Source organism: Colletotrichum destructivum, chromosome 9 (assembly GCF_034447905.1).
Source record: "Colletotrichum destructivum chromosome 9, complete sequence".
Lineage (NCBI taxonomy): Eukaryota > Fungi > Ascomycota > Sordariomycetes > Glomerellales > Glomerellaceae > Colletotrichum > Colletotrichum destructivum.
The window spans coordinates 133,773-151,640 of record NC_085904.1 but is presented as its reverse complement, the minus strand read 5'-3'; the positions used below and the strand labels follow the sequence as shown (position 1 = coordinate 151,640).

At 56.2% G+C, this 17,868-nt stretch overlaps 1 protein-coding gene across 1 annotated transcript; it reads right to left on the bottom strand.

Moving 5' to 3' along the window:
- Positions 1-840: 840 nt before the first annotated feature.
- Positions 841-17,143, bottom strand: CDEST_13133 (Putative AMP-dependent synthetase/ligase domain, Condensation domain, AMP-binding, ANL). Its single transcript, XM_062929289.1, has 6 exons — positions 15,122-17,143; positions 11,955-15,070; positions 9,789-11,899; positions 9,658-9,728; positions 1,293-9,600; positions 841-1,174 (listed from the first exon to the last, which is right to left on the bottom strand). Exons 1-6 carry the CDS (start codon positions 16,126-16,128, stop codon positions 1,037-1,039), a joined length of 14,751 nt encoding a protein of 4,916 aa, XP_062785340.1. The 5' UTR covers positions 16,129-17,143; the 3' UTR covers positions 841-1,036.
- Between the last annotated feature and the right edge of the window lie 725 nt (positions 17,144-17,868).

Sequence of the window (17,868 nt, the reverse complement as noted above, 5' to 3'; positions counted from 1 at the left end):
TCCCGCAGCTCCTCCATACATGCTCCATATTCGTACTTTCACAAGTTGGTCTAGACACCGGGACTTTGGAGGGGTTCTAAAAGTCCACTTGGCTTGGTGTATCTGTTCGGTACGGGGGGGTCCGCAGACCTGCCTGATTCGGCATCGCCCGCCGGCACGATGGGACGACGTTATCGATCTGGGAAACTCATATCCGACAGTCTTTACGCGCTACGAAGGCAGTCTGTCTCTAATCATCCTTCCCACCCGGACTTGTGAGAGATGATGTGAGTGTATTTCTGGCCACGGACCAGCCCTTGATTGCACTGGGGTGTTGGGGGGGGGGGGGGGGGGGGGGGAGGGGGAGAGGGGAGGTCAACGAGGTATGGCAGAGGTGCGCACCCGAGGTCTGTTTTTGCCACAAGATGCCGATTTTCGCTAGCCGGTTCCTGGGGTCCTTGGCTCTTGTGCGACTGTGTGAACGTCAACCTGACTGAGCCCGTTCTAGAAGGTGGATGAACAACATGTCACGCAAGCTGTGGCGCAGGAGGCTCGGTTCATACCGAAAATGCTACACATGACGCTTCGATTTCTGCCACAAGCAACAAGGAATGATGCCAGCTACCGTAGTGGGAATAGCATACAGCCGGGTGAAATCCACAGCGAAGCACGATGCTTTCGGGCTGTCAATCAGTCGGGTCACCCAGACAGTTTCCTACATGAGCATTTTCTCTCCAGGTTCTGGTGGTCATTCTCTCTCTGAGCTGTAGACAACAATGGCTGAACAGTCGTCTGTGTGATGATCCGTTTCGTCACAACATTCTCGTTGATGACCGACGTCAATGTGATAACTCAAAATACACCAAAATATCAGCATTAATCATCTAAATACATATGACAGAGAAAGAAAGAAAAAAAAAAAAAAAGTTGTGTCGCAACCTATGTGAATCCTTTTTGGTTCATTGCTCAATCGGAGTCCAGAACCAATGCAAACAACATGAAAACAGGAATGAGCCAACGCTGCAAACCAAAGAAAACAGCATGCCAGGTTCAATATCTACAGCTCCTCCTTCAAGAAACTGCCAAGAAGCCCAACCAGCTCTTCAGCAGTCGTCTCGGAGACCTTTGTGGAAGCCCCGAAGACGCCAATGTCCATACTGCCCCCATTGATCGAGGCTTCAATATCCAGAGCATCCTGTCGCTTTGTTAGCTTCGGCCTTTTTTCCTTTTCTTTTCTTTTTTTTGCAATTTGATTTCTAAATTTCTTCACACCAAAGGAAAAAGCACCAGAAATGAAACCAGTCTTCACGTACCGGAAATGCGTCAAGGACCGCGTTGTCCTTCAGCCAGCGCGCTGAGCACTTGTTTGCATCGCCGCCGCTGTCAGGGCTCAGTACGGGGCTCTCGAAGTCGTTTACATCGGAGACGGGCTCGAGTTCTGCGTCCCCCCGCTTCAGGGTCCCGGTGCTCTCGTCGTCCAGGTGGAGGAAGTTTACGAAGCAGTCGATCTCGACGCCGGTCCAGTCCCGGACCTCCCAGAGCCCGACCGTCGAGTGCGAGGCAATGAGGTGCAAATCCTTCTGCACGCTCCCAGCAACTTGCAACAGGTCGGCGTCAGGGCCAAGCGAGACCCTCAGCGGCACCAGGTTGAGCGTCGGGTATGTGTCCTCCAAGTCCTCCGCGAGTGATCTGTTGGCGTAATAAATGCCGAACACCACGTCCTTTGGTTCTGCTGATCCGGATAGTCTGCTCGGGAGCTTCTGGAGTGTCTTGGCCGTCGCCGCGAAGAAGAGCGCGGGGAGGCCGACGCCAGCCTGAGAGCAGCATGCCTGTAAACGGCGGACTTCCTGGAAGGCGGAGCGTTTGAGGAACGACACTCGATCCGCTTGACCGATTCCGTCTGCGAGAATTTCCATCGGAGCTGGCCGGACGCCTGTTAAGTACTTGGTCCAGAACGCTCTGTCGCGGCCCTTGGTATCGTCGTCTTGAAGCGAGAAGAGGAAAGTCTTCCATGCCTCCATCTTGAGCTGCGTCAGAGAAGATTGCGCCTCAGTTATGGAAAGCAGTTTCCCCAGAAGATTGGGGAGACTGAAGCCGTCGTAGAGCGAGTGATGGATGCTCAGCCGGAGAAGCCAAGCTTTATCGCCTTCCGGTCTGGCACGTAGTCGAACCTGCGGCCGGCATTGTTCGCCCTCTGCCAGATTTGCGTCTCCATCGAACGAGATGCGCCGATGTCGTCCCTCGGCACCAGGTCGGACCACGACTTGCACGAACGGGGTTGACTTCTCCCCGGTGGCGACGAGACAGGTCCTCAAGATCGGTTCTGCATCAACCAGAGCGGCCCATGAGACCTCGAGCTGACTCTTGCTGACGGGCGCGTGGAGCCGGTAGAGGAAGTCCGGGTAGAAGACGCGCCCTTGAGCATTTTGCCATGCCGACATCATGTATACCTGCATCGGCAGCGGCGGCAGAACCTCGTCCACCTGTGACTCGGCGAGACCGGCATTGCTCAGGATTGCGTTGATGTTAATTGACTTGGGCGGCCGGTAGGTGGAGTTTGTTGTCTTGGAGGACTTGAGCGCATCTCGGTCGTTGCTCGCGCTGACCTGGGCCTGTCGAGCCATCTCTTTGAGGGAGGCTGATGTCAGAAGTGCGCGAACCCCGAGGTTAAGACCTTCTTTTCGGAGAAGCGCAGAGACTTTGATGGCGCTGATGGAGTCCAGACCCAAGTTGTACAAGGTGTGGCTCTTGCTGATGGACTCGACCTCGACACTTGCTGCTTGAGAGAGCACTCCTCGTATGATGCCTTCGGTCTTCGTCCATTCCATGTCTTCCGCCTCCGACTTTGACGCTGTTATGTCGGACTTTGAAGGCGAGAGCGACGTCTTCCTGGTCGGGAACGGCGGGAGCTGACAAATGGAGACCTCGTCGCCCTCGAACTGAAGCAGGTTGTCGTCCGGCGTCTCCAAGATGCACCGCAGCGCCCTGTCAAGCTGGTGGAGCAGCTGATGCGTTGTCTTCTCGGACACGAAAGTATCTTGGCCTGCGATGCGCCAGACGATGCTCTCAGAAGCGACCTCCAACTCGGCGCACACTGCGAACTCGGTCGCTGAAGAGCCCTGGACAGACTTCATGATGGGATCCTCGGGCTGTTGCTCGGACTCGGGGTTCTTCTGGAGTATGAATAGCGTGTTGAACAGGCGGCCGCCCACTCCCGAGACGCTCTGCGCTTTTCGCAGGGGGAAGTTCTGAAACTCGGTGATGTCTCCCATGGTCTCCTGCAGGTAGCGCAGAAACCCCGTTGTGGAACCGTGAAGGAAGCACCGCACCGCTACAGTGTTCATGGTCGGGAACATCAGGGACTGGGACTGTTCAGAGTCACGGCCTGCGAGGACGACGCCGAAGCTGACCTCGAGGGTCCGCAGGTGAGTCGCAAGCGTCGAGGCCCAGCAGGCCTGGCCCAGAACCTGGAGGCTTACGGCGTGGCGTTTGCAGAACGCCGTTACCTGGTCTTGGCTGACGCTCGAGACCGCCTCCGTTCTGTGAGTTGCGTCTCTTGATGGTTGGCTGGAGGATAGCCTCTTGGACAGGAGGGACGGCTGGGTGTTGGCGAGGTACTGGGACCAGAACTTCCTTGACTGGTCGGTTGGCGTCTTGACGAGGCCCCTCAGGAATGGTTCGATGGGAGGGCGTTGGGCGAGTTGGCCTCGGTATGCGGCAGCAACGTCCTGGTGCAACAGAGCCAGAGACCAACCGTCGTAGAGAGCGTGGGAGATGGACAAAACGAGAAGCGGCTTGGCGTTGACCGAGACAATCGAGAGATGGAGCAGACGGGCACTCCCGTTGGCAGCTCTGGCCTCGGCCTTGTGCGTGTCGATGATGCTTTGGACGTCGGCCAGGTCATTTGCTTGTCGCCTGGATATGTCGAGTGGGTTGCATCTCAGAATGACTTGGGAAAAGGTCTGTTCCAGCTCCGGATCCTCAATCTGGACAAAGACTGTCCGCAAGATGGGCGAGCACTGAACCACTTGATGCCAAGCCTCTTGGAACCTGTTGATATCCAGGCCGTCGGCGAGCTCCAAAACGTCGTGGTTAAAGTACTGGTCAAAGTCAGACTGCAGCATGTCGGCGATCATGGACTCTTGGAGAGGTGTCGGCGGCAGGACGGCTTCCGCATCTTGGAGATCAAATCCGGTGGCTTCGACGGCTTTGCGCATTCGTGACTTGAGCTCCTCGAAGTCGGACTGTTGTTGATCCACGTCTGTTACCGACGGCTTCCTGCTGTTGAGGATCCGGGACATGACGGCAATGGTTTGCGACCGCATGAGCTGCGACAAGGTAAGCTCGTAGCCGCCGTGTTTGAGCCGGGCAGACAGCTTGACGAGGTCGATACTGTCGAGGCCCAGCTCGAGAAGCGCCATGCTCTCGGTGATGCTCTCCTCGGAGGCGCCTGACAAGGCCGCGATCTCCCTTCTTAGGGCCAGGGCCGTTGGCGTCCAGTCGAAATCAGAAGTGCCCAAGTCGAGATGATGGTCCCCTGTCATTATCACGTCCCCGTCAACAGACTCAGGCCGTGAGGTGAGGGGTGTCCGGGGCGATGCTGCCGTCGAGGCTTCCCGAGAAGGGTTTTCGGTCACGGGCAGTGAATGCGTGCCGCTGGACGTGACGTCGACCATGGCCTCGTCAATCTCCTCGAACAAAGAGTCCAGCGTGGCTTCGTCGGCCAGGTCCCTGTGCGCGACGATCTGCACGCGGAGTTGGCCGTCGGGGGTAGCCGATGCTTCGAAAGCCAAGGGGTAATCGGATACGCTGTAGTCATCCATGATGGACCACATCCCCGATGGCTCGGCCGGGCTGGGAGACTCGATCTGGAAGACAAAAAGGTTCTCAAAGATGGGGCGGCCTCTGGATTTCGTGCACCACTTCTGGATATTGCGCAGCGGCACATGTTGGAACTGCAGGACGGCGGTGTTGAACTCGTGACACTTCTGAATCAGGGACAGCCAAGTATCCCCCTCCTTGATGCCGGCGTAGAAGAGCAGCGTGTTAAACAGGGGCCCGATGGTGTTCTCGACCTGGTCCATGTCGATCGACCGGCCAGACACGATTACCCCGGTGGCGGCGTCAACGGGGAAGTGTTTCTTGAAGACCGAGGTCCAGAGCGCGAGGACCACGGACTGGAGGGTGACATTGAGGGATCGTCGCAGGGTCTCGAGGTTCCGTGCCGAATACGTCTTTGTCTTGGCGATGACGGCCGTGGCATCACCGGCAAGGAGCCTGGGGAGGGTGTCAAACGAACAGTCTCTCAGGTGCTCGACCCAGAACTGGCGGCTTGAATCGTAGTTGGCCAAAGGACCGTGTGCGAGAGTATCGAGGAAGGCCGGTGCCGTCTCATGCTCCTTGTGCAAATATTCCGCAGAGACCCAGCGGAGCATGGCTTCGAAGCTCGTCCCGTCGTAGAGGGCGTGGAAGATGTGGACGACAAGGACGGTCTCGTCGCCGATCTGCGCAACGATCAACTCCAGTGGGTTAGACACATTCGCGCCGTTCTTGTGTATCAGTTTGGGGAGTGCATTGGAAAGCTGGCGCTCAACATCGACAGAGTCCTGGCCGCGAAGGTCTCTCCAGCAGAGCCCGGTGGTTCTAATGGCAACCTGAGCGAAGCCTGCCGGTGTCTGGATGAAGCTGGTTCGGAGAATGGCGTGCGACTGGACCAACCTCTCGCAGGCATCCTTTAACTTCTCGATGGAGATCTCCGGCGCGAGTTTGAGTCGGAACGCGGTGAAGTACGCGCCTTCATCTTGATCCGACATGAATCGAGAGAGCATTCCCTCCTGGAGGGGAGTGCATGGAGCGACGTATTCGATATCTCCATCGTTGGCAACACCAACTTCCTGTACGGCCAGAGATCGGTAGCGATGACCGAAAGCCTGGATGAGCTGGCGTGCTTCCTGGACCCCGTTGCCCTCTTTGGAGAATTTGCTCTGCTGCAGTGCTTCGGCCAGGTCTGCCAGAGCCGGGTTCCTCAGTATGACCTTGGGAGACGCGCCCATCAACCCGTTCTTCCGCAACAGCCTTGATAGTCTCAGTGCGGAAATCGAGTCTACTCCGAGGTCGAAGATGTTGCTCGATAGGGAAATGCCGGTGTCCTGGCCTAGGAACTCGTGCATGGTCGACAGGACCAGCTGGTGAGTCTCGCTGGTGGGTTCGGAGGACCTGGGCCGTGAAGACGGCGACAGCTGGACCAGCGTCTCGGGCGTAAGCGTGCGGAAGAGCTGGTTCAGCTGCTTGATGTCCGCCTTGTTGTTGGGAGAGAGGGGGATCCGGGGAACTTGGAAGATGTACGACGGCACCATGTATCCCGGTAGCGTTTCTCTGCAGGCCTTCTGGACGGACCGGACAAGCGATGCGGTATTCTCTCCGTCGAGAACCCGCAACTCGTCTTTTGAGGCGGCGGCCGAGTTGCAGCTGACAAAGGTGACCAGCAGGTCCTTGTCCAAGCTGCCGTGCTTCGTCACCAGAGTGGCGACGTCGCTGATCTCGGGGACCCGGGTTCGGATCGAGTGGTTGATCTCTCCAATCTCGAGACGCTGGCCTCTCAGCTTGACCTGGTCATCGGCGCGGCCGAGGAAGTCGAAGCAGCCGTCGTGCAGCAGCCTGACAAGGTCGCCGGTGCGGTAGACACGCTCGCCCAGTCTCTCGAGAAGAGGAAACCGTTCGCGAGTCAACTCGGGTCGGTTGAGGTATCCCTTGCCAACCAGTTTCCCGGACACGCAGAGCTCGCCGACGGCGCCCTTCATCACGGGAATGTCGGTCCCTGGTTGCAGGACAAAGGAGCCCACATTGTCGAACTGCCTGCCAATGTTGGAAGCGCGGCCGTTCTGCGGCACCCGCTGGTACATGGTCACGCCGATCGTCGCCTCGGTCGGGCCGTAGGCGTTGTATATGACACCGACAGGCCCCCAGACGTCCAAGATCTCCTGCTTCAGCGCCTCGCCGCCGGTGATGAAGACACCCCGCGAGAGGCTCGGCACCTCTGACGGGTCGAGAAGGCGCGCCAAGCTGGGCGTCAGATCCAGGTGAGTGATGTTGAGTCGACGGATCGTGCCGGCTAGGTCGTCGAGGATAAGGTCCCTGGGCGCGCCAACCAGCGGTATTCCCACCGACCAGCTCCAGTACTGCTCGAGGACAGATACGTCGAAGTGGAACGAGGCGAACTGCATCCATCGTGAAGTCTCATCCCAGTGGCCGGCAAATAGCCTCTGGAAAGCCTTCATGGCCTGCACTGCGTTCTCGTGGGTGATCTCGCATCCCTTTGGTGTTCCGGTCGTGCCGGAAGTGTACAGACAGTACGAGTTGTCCTGTATGCTCAGAGACTCGGGGGAGTTAAACACCCGAGATGCGCCGTCGAGCAGTGTGTCGTCTACACGGATGAGAGGCTGTTCGACGACGAAGTCGATGTCAACAGTGTTGGTCATGAGCGCCAACGCGCCCGAGTCCTTGAGGATGAATTCCTTTCTCGCTTTTGGAGCGGAGGGGTCGAGGGCCAAAAAGGCACATCCTGCTTTCAAGATGCCGAGAATCGAGAAGCACGCCTCCGGGCATTTGTCGAAGTGGATGGCGATAGTCTGGCCGACCTTGGCATGAGGCGCCAGAACGTTGGCAACCTGGTTTCCCCGCTCATTGAGCTCACGGAATGTCCATCGTCTCGACACTGGAGTCTCGCCGTTGAACCCGGTGACGAACTCCAAGGCAACCCTGTCGGGACAAGTCTGGGCTTTGGTCTCGACGAAGTTATGCAAGAACTGCTCCTCGGAGAAGATCGTTGGCTCGAGGGGCGGCATGATGGAGAAGATGGATGGATGACTGGACCACAGATCCTCTGCACTTTCGTTTGGTTTCTGAGAGAGGTGTTGCAGCACGGCGTCGAACTGGTCCAACATGTGCGCTGCTTGAGGCTCGGGCAAGATATCGGTTCTGAAAGAGAGACGCAACTGGATATCTCCGCTGGAAAGTGGCTCCACCTCGATGGACACCGGATAGTCCAAGTTGCCCTCATCGCTCACAGTCTGCCATGGGAAGTTGATTGTGGTCGCATCATCCGGCATTCGCTGGTACACCAATAAGGTATCGAACACTCTGGTGTTCGGGTGTCCCAGCCACCGCTGGACCTGTGCTAAAGGAACGTTTTGATGCTTGAGAAGCTGGTTGTTGTAGCCGAGCAGTTGCTGGAGCAGTTCCGAGTTTGACGATCTGTTGTGCGCAATCACAGGAACCGTATTGATGCACGGGAAGACGGCGTCCTTGGTGTCCTCGCTCATACGACCGGAGAGGACGACACCAAAGACGACGTCTTCTTCGCCAAGATAAGCCGAGAGGACTCGTGTCCAGGCTGCTTCCAGAAGAGCCTGGATCGGGACACCAATGTTCTTCGCGTTGTCTGACAGAACGGGCAACGTTGCGCCGCAGATCTTTCTAGTTACAAGCAGCTCGGGGGACTCTTCAGTCAGGGGTGTCAAGGTCGGGAAGCGATTGACGACGACTTCCGCCGCCTTTTGTTTCCAAAAGTCTTGCGACTGCTGGGGGTTGACAGACGCTTGCAGAATCGGCAAGACTGCCTCCTCAACCGGAGGATGCTCCGACATGACGTTGCCCGAGAGACTCAAAGAGAGATCTCTCAGGATCAGCTGCAGAGAGTACGCGTCGTAAAGAGCGTGGTGCATGATGATGTGCATTGTGATAGATGGCCCACAGTCGAGAGCCAGGGCCCAAGGCGGCCGATCCAGAGAACGCAGGATCCTGTGGGCAGTGTCCAGTTTCCATTTCGAGACGTTGAATTGATCTGCGGAACTGTTGTGCGTTACGAGCGGTAGATGCGAATCATGAGGCGAATACTGCACCATCGCGAAGGAGGCATCTCTATGCTGTGTGGGCATAAAGCCGGTCCTCAGAATTTCATGATGTTTGACTAGCGATTCCCATGCGCCTCGGACCTGATCCAGTGCAATGTCTTTGTTGAGAGAAAAAGACATGTAGTTTAGGTAGTCTTTGCCCTCTGACTGGATAAAGTCAGCAAGCATAGCGCACTGCAACGGCGTGCACGGCAAAATTCCGTCGAACTCGGCCCAGGAAGTGCCCCTGACATCTTCCTTGAACTTGGTCAAGTCGTATTGTGACGCTGCCCGTGTTGGAGAGGTTCCGAGGCAGGTCGCCATCTTGGCGCAAGTCGGAAACTCGATAACGTTCAGGGCAGACAACTCTAGGCCGTTCTCTCGCATCATGGCCGCGAGTTGCACCGCGTTGATGCTGTCCAGACCAAGCTGAAAAATCGACGTGTTTCTGCCGATCTTGGGTATAGGGACCTTTGAGAGCTCGGCCACAACGGAACGAATCCGGCTCTCGTCCTCGCTCCATCTCTCCTTGTCGATTGATGTCTCCTCGTTCGACTCTTCGGCTTCATCGAGAGCAGTTTCGACAACCAGATTGTCCAAAACTTGTATGGTGTCCGATGTCAACTGCTGTCGGGTCGGAACACTCGACGCGGGATAAACTGCAATGCGGGAGGCAATGTCGAGGAATACTTCTAAAAGCCCGGCAAGGGCATCATTTGTCATGGATTGGCTACGTTCGTCGTCAGCTGAGGCACCACTGTTTCTATCTTTTCAGACAACGAATTACCTATTGGAGTGAAGAGTGACCCTCACTGAGTCGTTGGAAGTATCGGGAGTCAGCTCACAGACCAAAGGCACCTGAGAGTTGCAGATCAGCATAATGGGTTCTTCGCGAGGCTTGCGAGTGCTAAAACTTACATCCATCGTTCCATTGTCTTCAACTAACTCCCAAACAGCAGGAAGACGTCCTGCCCTTGGCTGCTGCAGGAGAAGAAGAGAGTCAAAGAGTTGCTTGCCGCTCTTGGAGACTTGGTTCTGGATGGAACGCAGGGGCGTGAACTGATGTCCCAAAAGTCTAGGGTTGAGCGTGTGGAACCTCTTGAGCAAGGCCAGAATTTGTGTGGATGGGGATATCTCGATCCGGACGGGCAACGTGTTGAAACAGGGCGCAACCAATCGGTCGATGCCGTCGATCGACAAGGCCCTGCCACTCATGACGTTGCCGAAGCAGATGTCTGCCTTTTCGTACACAATAGTCAAAAGGACTGACCAAGCTGTCTGAAAGAAGGAAAGAGTCGAGACTCCCACTGTCTTGCAGATATCTTGAAGCCGTGTGAGTGAGACCACGAGTGGCTTGGTCACAGTCCGCGTCGACTCCTTGTAGGAAGACGCCGGATGCTTGCTAGAGAGTTTGTGCTGCGCGGGCTTGAAGTCGTCGAATTGGTCCTTCCAAAAGTCGCTTGCTCCGTCAGGCGAGTTAATGACTTCCAAAAGAACCGGCACATAGTCAACTGGGGAATCGAGGCTCTTTCCGGTTGCGAGCTGTTCGACCTCGGCCAGTAGTGCCTCCATCGCCATGCCGTCGTACATGGCATGGTGGCAGGCAAAGGAAAGGAAGACGCCCTCTGCGGTCTTGAGCACTGCGAGTGACACTGGTGGAATGTTCGAGTCCAATGCCCTTGGAACCTTTTGCGCGTGCCGTCCGGATGCTTCATATAAACTGCTTGCTTCCAACACGCTCCATGGCATCGGCCAATCGTCAAGGACCACCTGGACGACGGCACGTTTGGCATCTCGGGTCGAGATGAAGCATGTTCTGAGAATTCCATGTCGACGGTGCATGTGGTGCCAGTACCCCTTCATGTCTGCTTCGGGAACATGCAGCTTGAAGGTCATCTGATTGAAGTAGGAGGAGCTCGTCGTCGAGGACAGCATAGCCTCCTGGAGCGGCGTGCAAGGGAGAACCGCCGAGACCGTCTTTCCCTGCGTTGCGAAGCTTTTCTTGACCTCGTCGACGAAGCTCTGTGGGAACAAAGTTGCCGTATCGGTAAAGTTATTGGTGGTAGCCTCGGATGCCGCAGACTGCAATTCCTGGGCCAAACGAGCAACGCATCCGGCCCGGAGGATGACTGATACAGGTACTCTGTTTTTGAAGGCGCTCCTTAGTTCTCTTGCTACAGAGATGGCGGATATAGAATCTAAGCCGACGGCAGCGAACGGCTGCCATCGATTGATATCCTCCACCGGAACGTTGAGAACCTTGGAAAGGGCTGCGCGGATCCTCTTTTCGTCGCCAGACCAGGAGCCCTCGTCCGAGTCATTTTGCAAAGAGCCTGCAGTCCGGTCTAGGTAAGCCCGGTCAAAGTCACGAAAGGATGACTGCAGTGTGGTTCTGTCGACTTTGCCGCTCGAAGTAAGTGGAACAGAGCTGATGGGGACCAAGTAACTAGGCACCATGTACACAGGCAAGCGAGACCGGAGGAGACCAAAGAGGGTATCGTTCGCTTCGGATACTTTGTCGTCCACTGGCAGAGTGCTAAATCTGTCGGCCTTTGTGCAGTCGGTGGGAACGTAGAAGACGGCCAGTTGGGAAGCGGACGAGCTGGGGCGGTTAACAATAACAACCGCGCTTGACGTCGCAAGGCCTGATGTGGTGAGAATGCTGCCGATCTCGCCGGTGTCGATCCGCTGTCCTCGCAGCTTCAGCTGGTCGTCCATCCGACCGAGCACCATGAGGGAGCCATCGGGAAGCATCCGGCCCATGTCGCCTGAGCGATATATCCTGCCGAACTCTGGGTGGTCCAGGAACTTTGCGTTGGTGACGTCGGGCATGCCCAGGTAGCCTGCTGCCACTTGGTCGCCTCCAAAGCAGAGCTCGCCAACGCAACCGATAGGTACAACCTCGGTAGTCGAAGAGCCGAGAACGAACGTTGAGGTATTTTCGAATGAGAAACCGAGATGATCGATGAAGTCTCCAGGCTTCATCTTCTTGACAGTGCAAATATTTGTTGTCTCGGCCGGTCCATAACCTGCATTGCCGGTCAGAGAGTGATGACTATCCATGCGGTGGCATCAGAAACATACCTTGGAACAAATAGCCCGTCCATTTTTCAGCCACTACGGTGGTCATGGGCTCACCTGCAGTGACGAGAAATTCAACAGTGGGAACGTTACGAGGATCGACCAGAGACGCCACCGTCGGCGTCATGCTGAGGTGAGTACACCCCAGGAACCGGATGGCGCGCTCCAGGTCTTCGAAAAGGGTATCATTGGTGCCGGAGCACAAACACGCGCCGACCTTCCAGGTAAAGAAAATTTCGAAAACAGAAACGTCAAACGCTTGCGAACACGCCTGGAGAAAACGAGAACGGTTGCCGTGGTGGGGGTATATCCTGGACAAGACATCGAGGTTGCTCACGATGTTCTGCTGGGTCACGACAACGCCCTTTGGTGTACCCGTCGTTCCGGAAGTATAGATAACATACGCCGGGCGAGACGGTTCTGGAGTTAGACGCAGGTCGTCGTCCGCGAGGTCGGACATGTCGAGCGATCGGGTGTCTACAAACTTGCAACTGGAGACGTCTTCCAGGTTCGTGTAGACTTCTACATCAGCCACGCATAGCTTGACCCCAGCCTGCGTCAGAATGACTTTGGTTCTTTCAGCCGGCGTGGTAGGTAGCAGAGGCAAGTATGCGCAGCCGGCCTTGAGAATCCCGAGCATCGCCGCATATAGGCTGATAGATTTCTCCATGATCAAACCCACGATGTCCCCCTCCCTGGCGCCTTGCCCCCGAAGGAAATGAGCAATTCTGTTGGATACAGAATTGAGCTCGCCGAAGGAGATTGTCTCTACCGCCTCGTCTTGAAGAGATTTGGCGAAGCTTATGGCTGAGACATGGGGCGTGAGACTTGCCGACCGCTCAAAGGTTGCCGCCAAGTCGGGAACGCCCGAAAGAGTCGAAGGCTTGGCGTTGAATACCGAGGTCAGTTTCCGAGGTAATGATTTTTCAACGGCGTCTATGCGGCTTTCCGGCTGGCGAATGAGGTACAGAACTGCTGACTCCAGTTGCTCGGCCAGAATCGAGATGTGCTCAGCGGAAATCGCACTTGTATGGTAGGTGAGCCGGCAGGTCGGCCCCTTCGGAGACGGCTCGATCTCAACGAGAAGACTGGTTTCCAAGAAGTCTCTGTGAGAAACCTCTTTCACTTGGCCTTGGCCCGCTTCCTGGCTGTAGAGAGACTCTTGATACACCAAAAGCACATCAAAGAGTGCGTCTCCGAGATTCACTCCCGCGATTTTCTTGATGTCGGACAGCGACAAGATGCCGTGTTGTAGTATTTGGCGATTTGTCGAATGCATACCGCGAACCAAGTCAGAAAGAGCCGTGAAGCCAGCCAGGTCGACTCTGAGGGGTGTTGTCGTGATGCACGGGCCGAGAACACGCTCGACGCCTGTGACAGGAATCGTTCTGCCCGATGAGACCGATCCGATAACGACATCCTGCTGTCCTTGCAAGCCGGCCCAAAGCCAGATAAGCGCTGCTTGGAAGAAGACCTGCGGGTGGCAGTTCAACCGCGAGGTTGCCTCATCAAGAGCACTCTGCGGGATATCTAGCCTCTTGGTGACAGTATGAGCCTGAGGAGTCTCAACAGGGCGACCCATGAGACGAGGTAGGTTATGCCGTTGCCAACCAAGCAGGTGATCGGCCCAGAAGCTTCGCGCCTCGTCCATACGAGTATTGACAGCGGGGTCGGCGTAGAACTTGGCGACATCCCGGAATTGAGGTCGTGGTCCTGGCGGTCGTCCGGCGGACAAGAGGGAAAAGTCATGGACCAACATGTCAACAGACCACCCGTCATATAGAGCGTGATGAATTTTTAACAGGAGCACTGGTCCACTCCCTGGCTTGCCATTGGAGACCTGGGCTCTGAACGGATGCAAAAAGTCCTCGTCGGATGTCAAGCTGAAGTCGTGATCGAACTCATCTACGATTTGAACGTTGGTTTGGGGCAGCTGGTTGAACACGACTTGTGCGAAACCTAGACTGAGCGATACGAATCCTGAACGCAAGATCTCGTTTTTTTCTGCCATAAGGTGCGTCCATCTTTCGATAGCCTGAAGCGTGGCATCAACAGGGAACTCGAGCTCAACCCAGTTACAGTACGCTTGGGGGTTCGCAGATGTCTCCGCAAGCATCGAGCTCTGCAGTGGCGTGCACCAGTGAACGTGTTCGATCTTGTCCGACAATGGTAAGAGGTCTGCCCGCCACTCCAAAGCCTGATCGAGGTGTATCTCGGATGGATCTACGTCATGGTCCCGAGAACCTTCTTCGCGGACCTTGGATGCTGAGGCTATTCGGAGTCGCGCGCACAAGGCAAGAAAAGTCCTGGATCCGAGAATATCCGTCGCCGACACTTGGAACCCTTCGTCTCGTAACGCCGAGGTAAGCCTGATAGCTTTGAGAGAATCAACACCTGCAGAGGCGAGTTGCGTTGACGACGAAATGCGGCTCCCCAGAGCTTTGGACACAATCCCCAACACCTTCTGCTCCATTTCATCGGCTGGCTCTGTACGAGTCATATTCTGAGGCTCCGTTGCTGTCTCGTACTCGCCCCTGAGCTGCTTTCGGTCCACTTTGCCCGACGGCAACCTCGGAAAACTCGTCCTGACAACCAAATCGCCCGGCACCATGAAAGACGGGAGCCAAGTCCGGCAGGTGTTGAGGATTTCTTCCGCCTGGTCTTCCGGGGTTGACGCTTCGTCGACGGCACAGAATACGACTAGAATCCCGCCGAGGACCATGGCCACAGCACTGTGACATCCTTCAGTTCGCATCGCTGCCTGCTCGACTTCGCCTAGCTCGATTCTCTGGCCACGGAGCTTGACCTGCCCGTCAGATATCCTCCCAAGACACTCCAGGGTTCCATCTGGGTTCATGATGGCCTTGTCCCCTGTACGGTAGACGCGTCCGTGTGTGGTATCGATGAATGCTGCGTTTGTCTGTGCTGTCCTATTGAGATACCCGCTGGCTAGTTGGTGTCCTCCGACAACGAGCTCGCCGGGTTCGCCGAGGGGGAGTATTCTAAACTCGTACGCACTGCCCTCTTCGGGTATTGAGGCTACAAAACAAGAGACCGAGTCCAGGGGAAATCCGATGTTTGAAGCTGCGCAGTCTCCAGGATAACTTGGTCGGAGCGTACTGCTTGGAGTTAGTCCATCTCTCCACCCAGAAAGATGATCAAAAACGTACCAATGAATTGCAGCTTCTGTTGGGCCATACATGCCCCATAAGATGCTCTCCGACTCTCCAGTGCCGCCAAACTCGCGGATGACGGGTTCCGTCAACATCTCGCCGATAGTCAGGAGCAACTTGAGGCAAGGGGCGTTCTTCCGTGACCGAAGGAGGCTACCGGCGACAGTAGGAGTCAACTCGCAGGCGTCAACCTGCAACATCCGTATGACGGCTGGCAAGTCGTTGAGCATACGCCCACGATCGCAGGTGACCAGCGTAGACCCGCGGAAAAGGGGGAAGAATATCTCGAACACGGACACGTCGAACGTCGGTGAGGCGAACTGGAGGAAGCGCCTGAACGAGGGGATATGCCGGTTGTGCGCAAGGAGGCTCTGCGCTGCTGCATCGTGGGAGACGCCGACGCCTTTGGGTGTGCCCGTTGACCCGGATGTGTACATGACATAGGCTAGATCGTGAGGCTTGGGATCACGGACTGGAACGGAGTGTGGTGACGTTGGCTCCTCGACGTCATCTTGGTCCACAATCAAAATGATCCTGTCTGGCTCATCCTGTGGGATCTTTGAGACCAGGTCCCGGCTCACAACAACAATCTTCGCCGACACGTCTTGGAGGATGAATCTCACTCTCTCGGGAGGCGCGTCTAGATGCAAGGGACAGAAAGCCCCGCCGGCTTTGAGGATGGCCAGGATGGCGATATAAAGATGCGGACACTGGGGGACGAGAAGCGGAACGACGAAATGCTCCAGCGTCGACGCCTTCCCCAGGGAGCGGGAGATGCGGCTGGCCAGGCTATCAGCCGCGCGGTGTAGTTGTGAATACGACAGTAAGAACTCTTCTCCATGGTTGTCCAAGTGATGAATGGCAGGTAGCGCACTGTCCGACGTACGTTGCACGAGCTCTTGAAGAAGGCGAGGACCTGGAATCCTCTCAGGATGGGGATTCAAAACTGATAGCTCGAGGTCAAGCTTAGATTCAGGCTTAAACTTGGGGTCAATGTCGGTCATGTTGGCAACGTCGTCGTCGAGCAGACAGAAGCTATGATTTCCCAAGCAAGCAAGTGGATGAGGTAGTTTTCAAAACGAGAGCTCTGTGACAGCTATGGAAAGTGGTTCGACGCGCAAAGCTCTGTCTATCCGTGTCAGTACGGCGCATTACCAAACGGGACTCACGTATTAGTCGGGGCCCTCTTTCCAACGGCAAGCTGTATGCTGTATGTACCGCGGGTAATGCAGCAGGGCACAGATCAGAATGGACCTGCATCAAAGAGGTCAGAGAGACGAGGGCGCGGAGGAGGCCGCCGTCCAATGAGACAATTGATGATTCACAGATCCGGTCGTGCCAACAGCGTGTTTTGCTCGATTGGGTGCTGCGCGAGGTGGCCGTGTGCCATGGGGGTGATGCGAGGCACCGATGGGAGGGTCCTCACGGGGTCGGCTGCAGGCGGCCTGACCTGTAAGATTGCAGCAATTACTCAGCTAGCGGGATTCTTTCGACGAAATTCTGCAACGCGATGCACAGAGGTCGACTGAGCCTTCGGCGTGGGTGTGTCGATGATGAAATAAGAGATCGTTCATTCGTGGACGATGAAGGCTTGTTGGTGCTAGGTGGGCTAGCTTCAGACGGCTCGGCCCTGTGCGTGGGAATATCGTCGACCCTGTGCGTAAGACTGGCGGGCGAGAATAATGCCGATTCGACTGATAGACAGGGCGTTGCAGGGGGGAGAGGTTATTTGGGCGAGAGAGAAGAGAGGCGGACGCGGCGCGCTGCAGAACAAAGGTTTGGACTTTTAGCGATCAGCCCACTCGAGCGAGAGTGTGTGTATGAGTGTCAGCGAGCGTGTGTGAGTGAGTGTGTGTAGCCCGATAGAGAAGAAGTTGATCCCCAGGCCCCAGGCGAGACTAAACAACAACACTAACACCCAAGGCCAACCACCTAGACTTACAGGATTCAAAATGGGCCGGTGGGATGCTGAGGTGGCTGATGGGGGTAAAGGCGTCAGGTGTTGGTCAGCTTGGGCGACTAACATGCAATAAGTCCCAATCCTGGTTCTAGTCAACCAGCTTAGTTAGCTGGGACTTTCACTTGCGGGATTCCCATGCTGTCATCCCACGTCTACGCTGCGTTAGGGTCGGTCAACCGCCGTTGCCTACCCAAAAACAACGGTGTCCAAAAACCTAGAGTGAGAAGCCTCCCAAAAGAGGGGGCAGGGGGGGGATGAAGAGGGGCGGGAGAGACCCAGAGACAGAGGGGTATTTCCGCGCTTATGGCGTCATGACTCAACGAAGCCGCCGAGACCACTGGCGAACGTCGCCGCGCCGCAAGAGTAAACTTCGGCCGGCCGTCTAAGCGTCTCTCTCGGGGGTAAGGTGAGCAAACGTTCCCTCGGCTTGCTTGTCCCGGCTCGGACGAGCGACCTACAACGTACATACGACAGACATCGACGGACTTTGACAGACAGAGGAGAAGAGAGAAAGAAACAGACCGATGCATACGACTACCGCCGCAGTGGCCAGTCTGCACAGTTTGCCAACTTGCCGACTTGCCGACGCCCGGCAGCCCTAACCAGAGCCTGTGGCCGGGCAAGGCTTTTGACAGCTGCTGTGTTCCGTGGAGCCCGATATCCGACACGCTTATTACCCGCCCGTAATTGCATTCGCAGAACAAGGGCTGGCCACGTTGGCGTCCCGCTTCCCATGGTACTGGCCAGGAAAGGGAACAAAGGCAGCCTTGCTTTACCCCGTCCT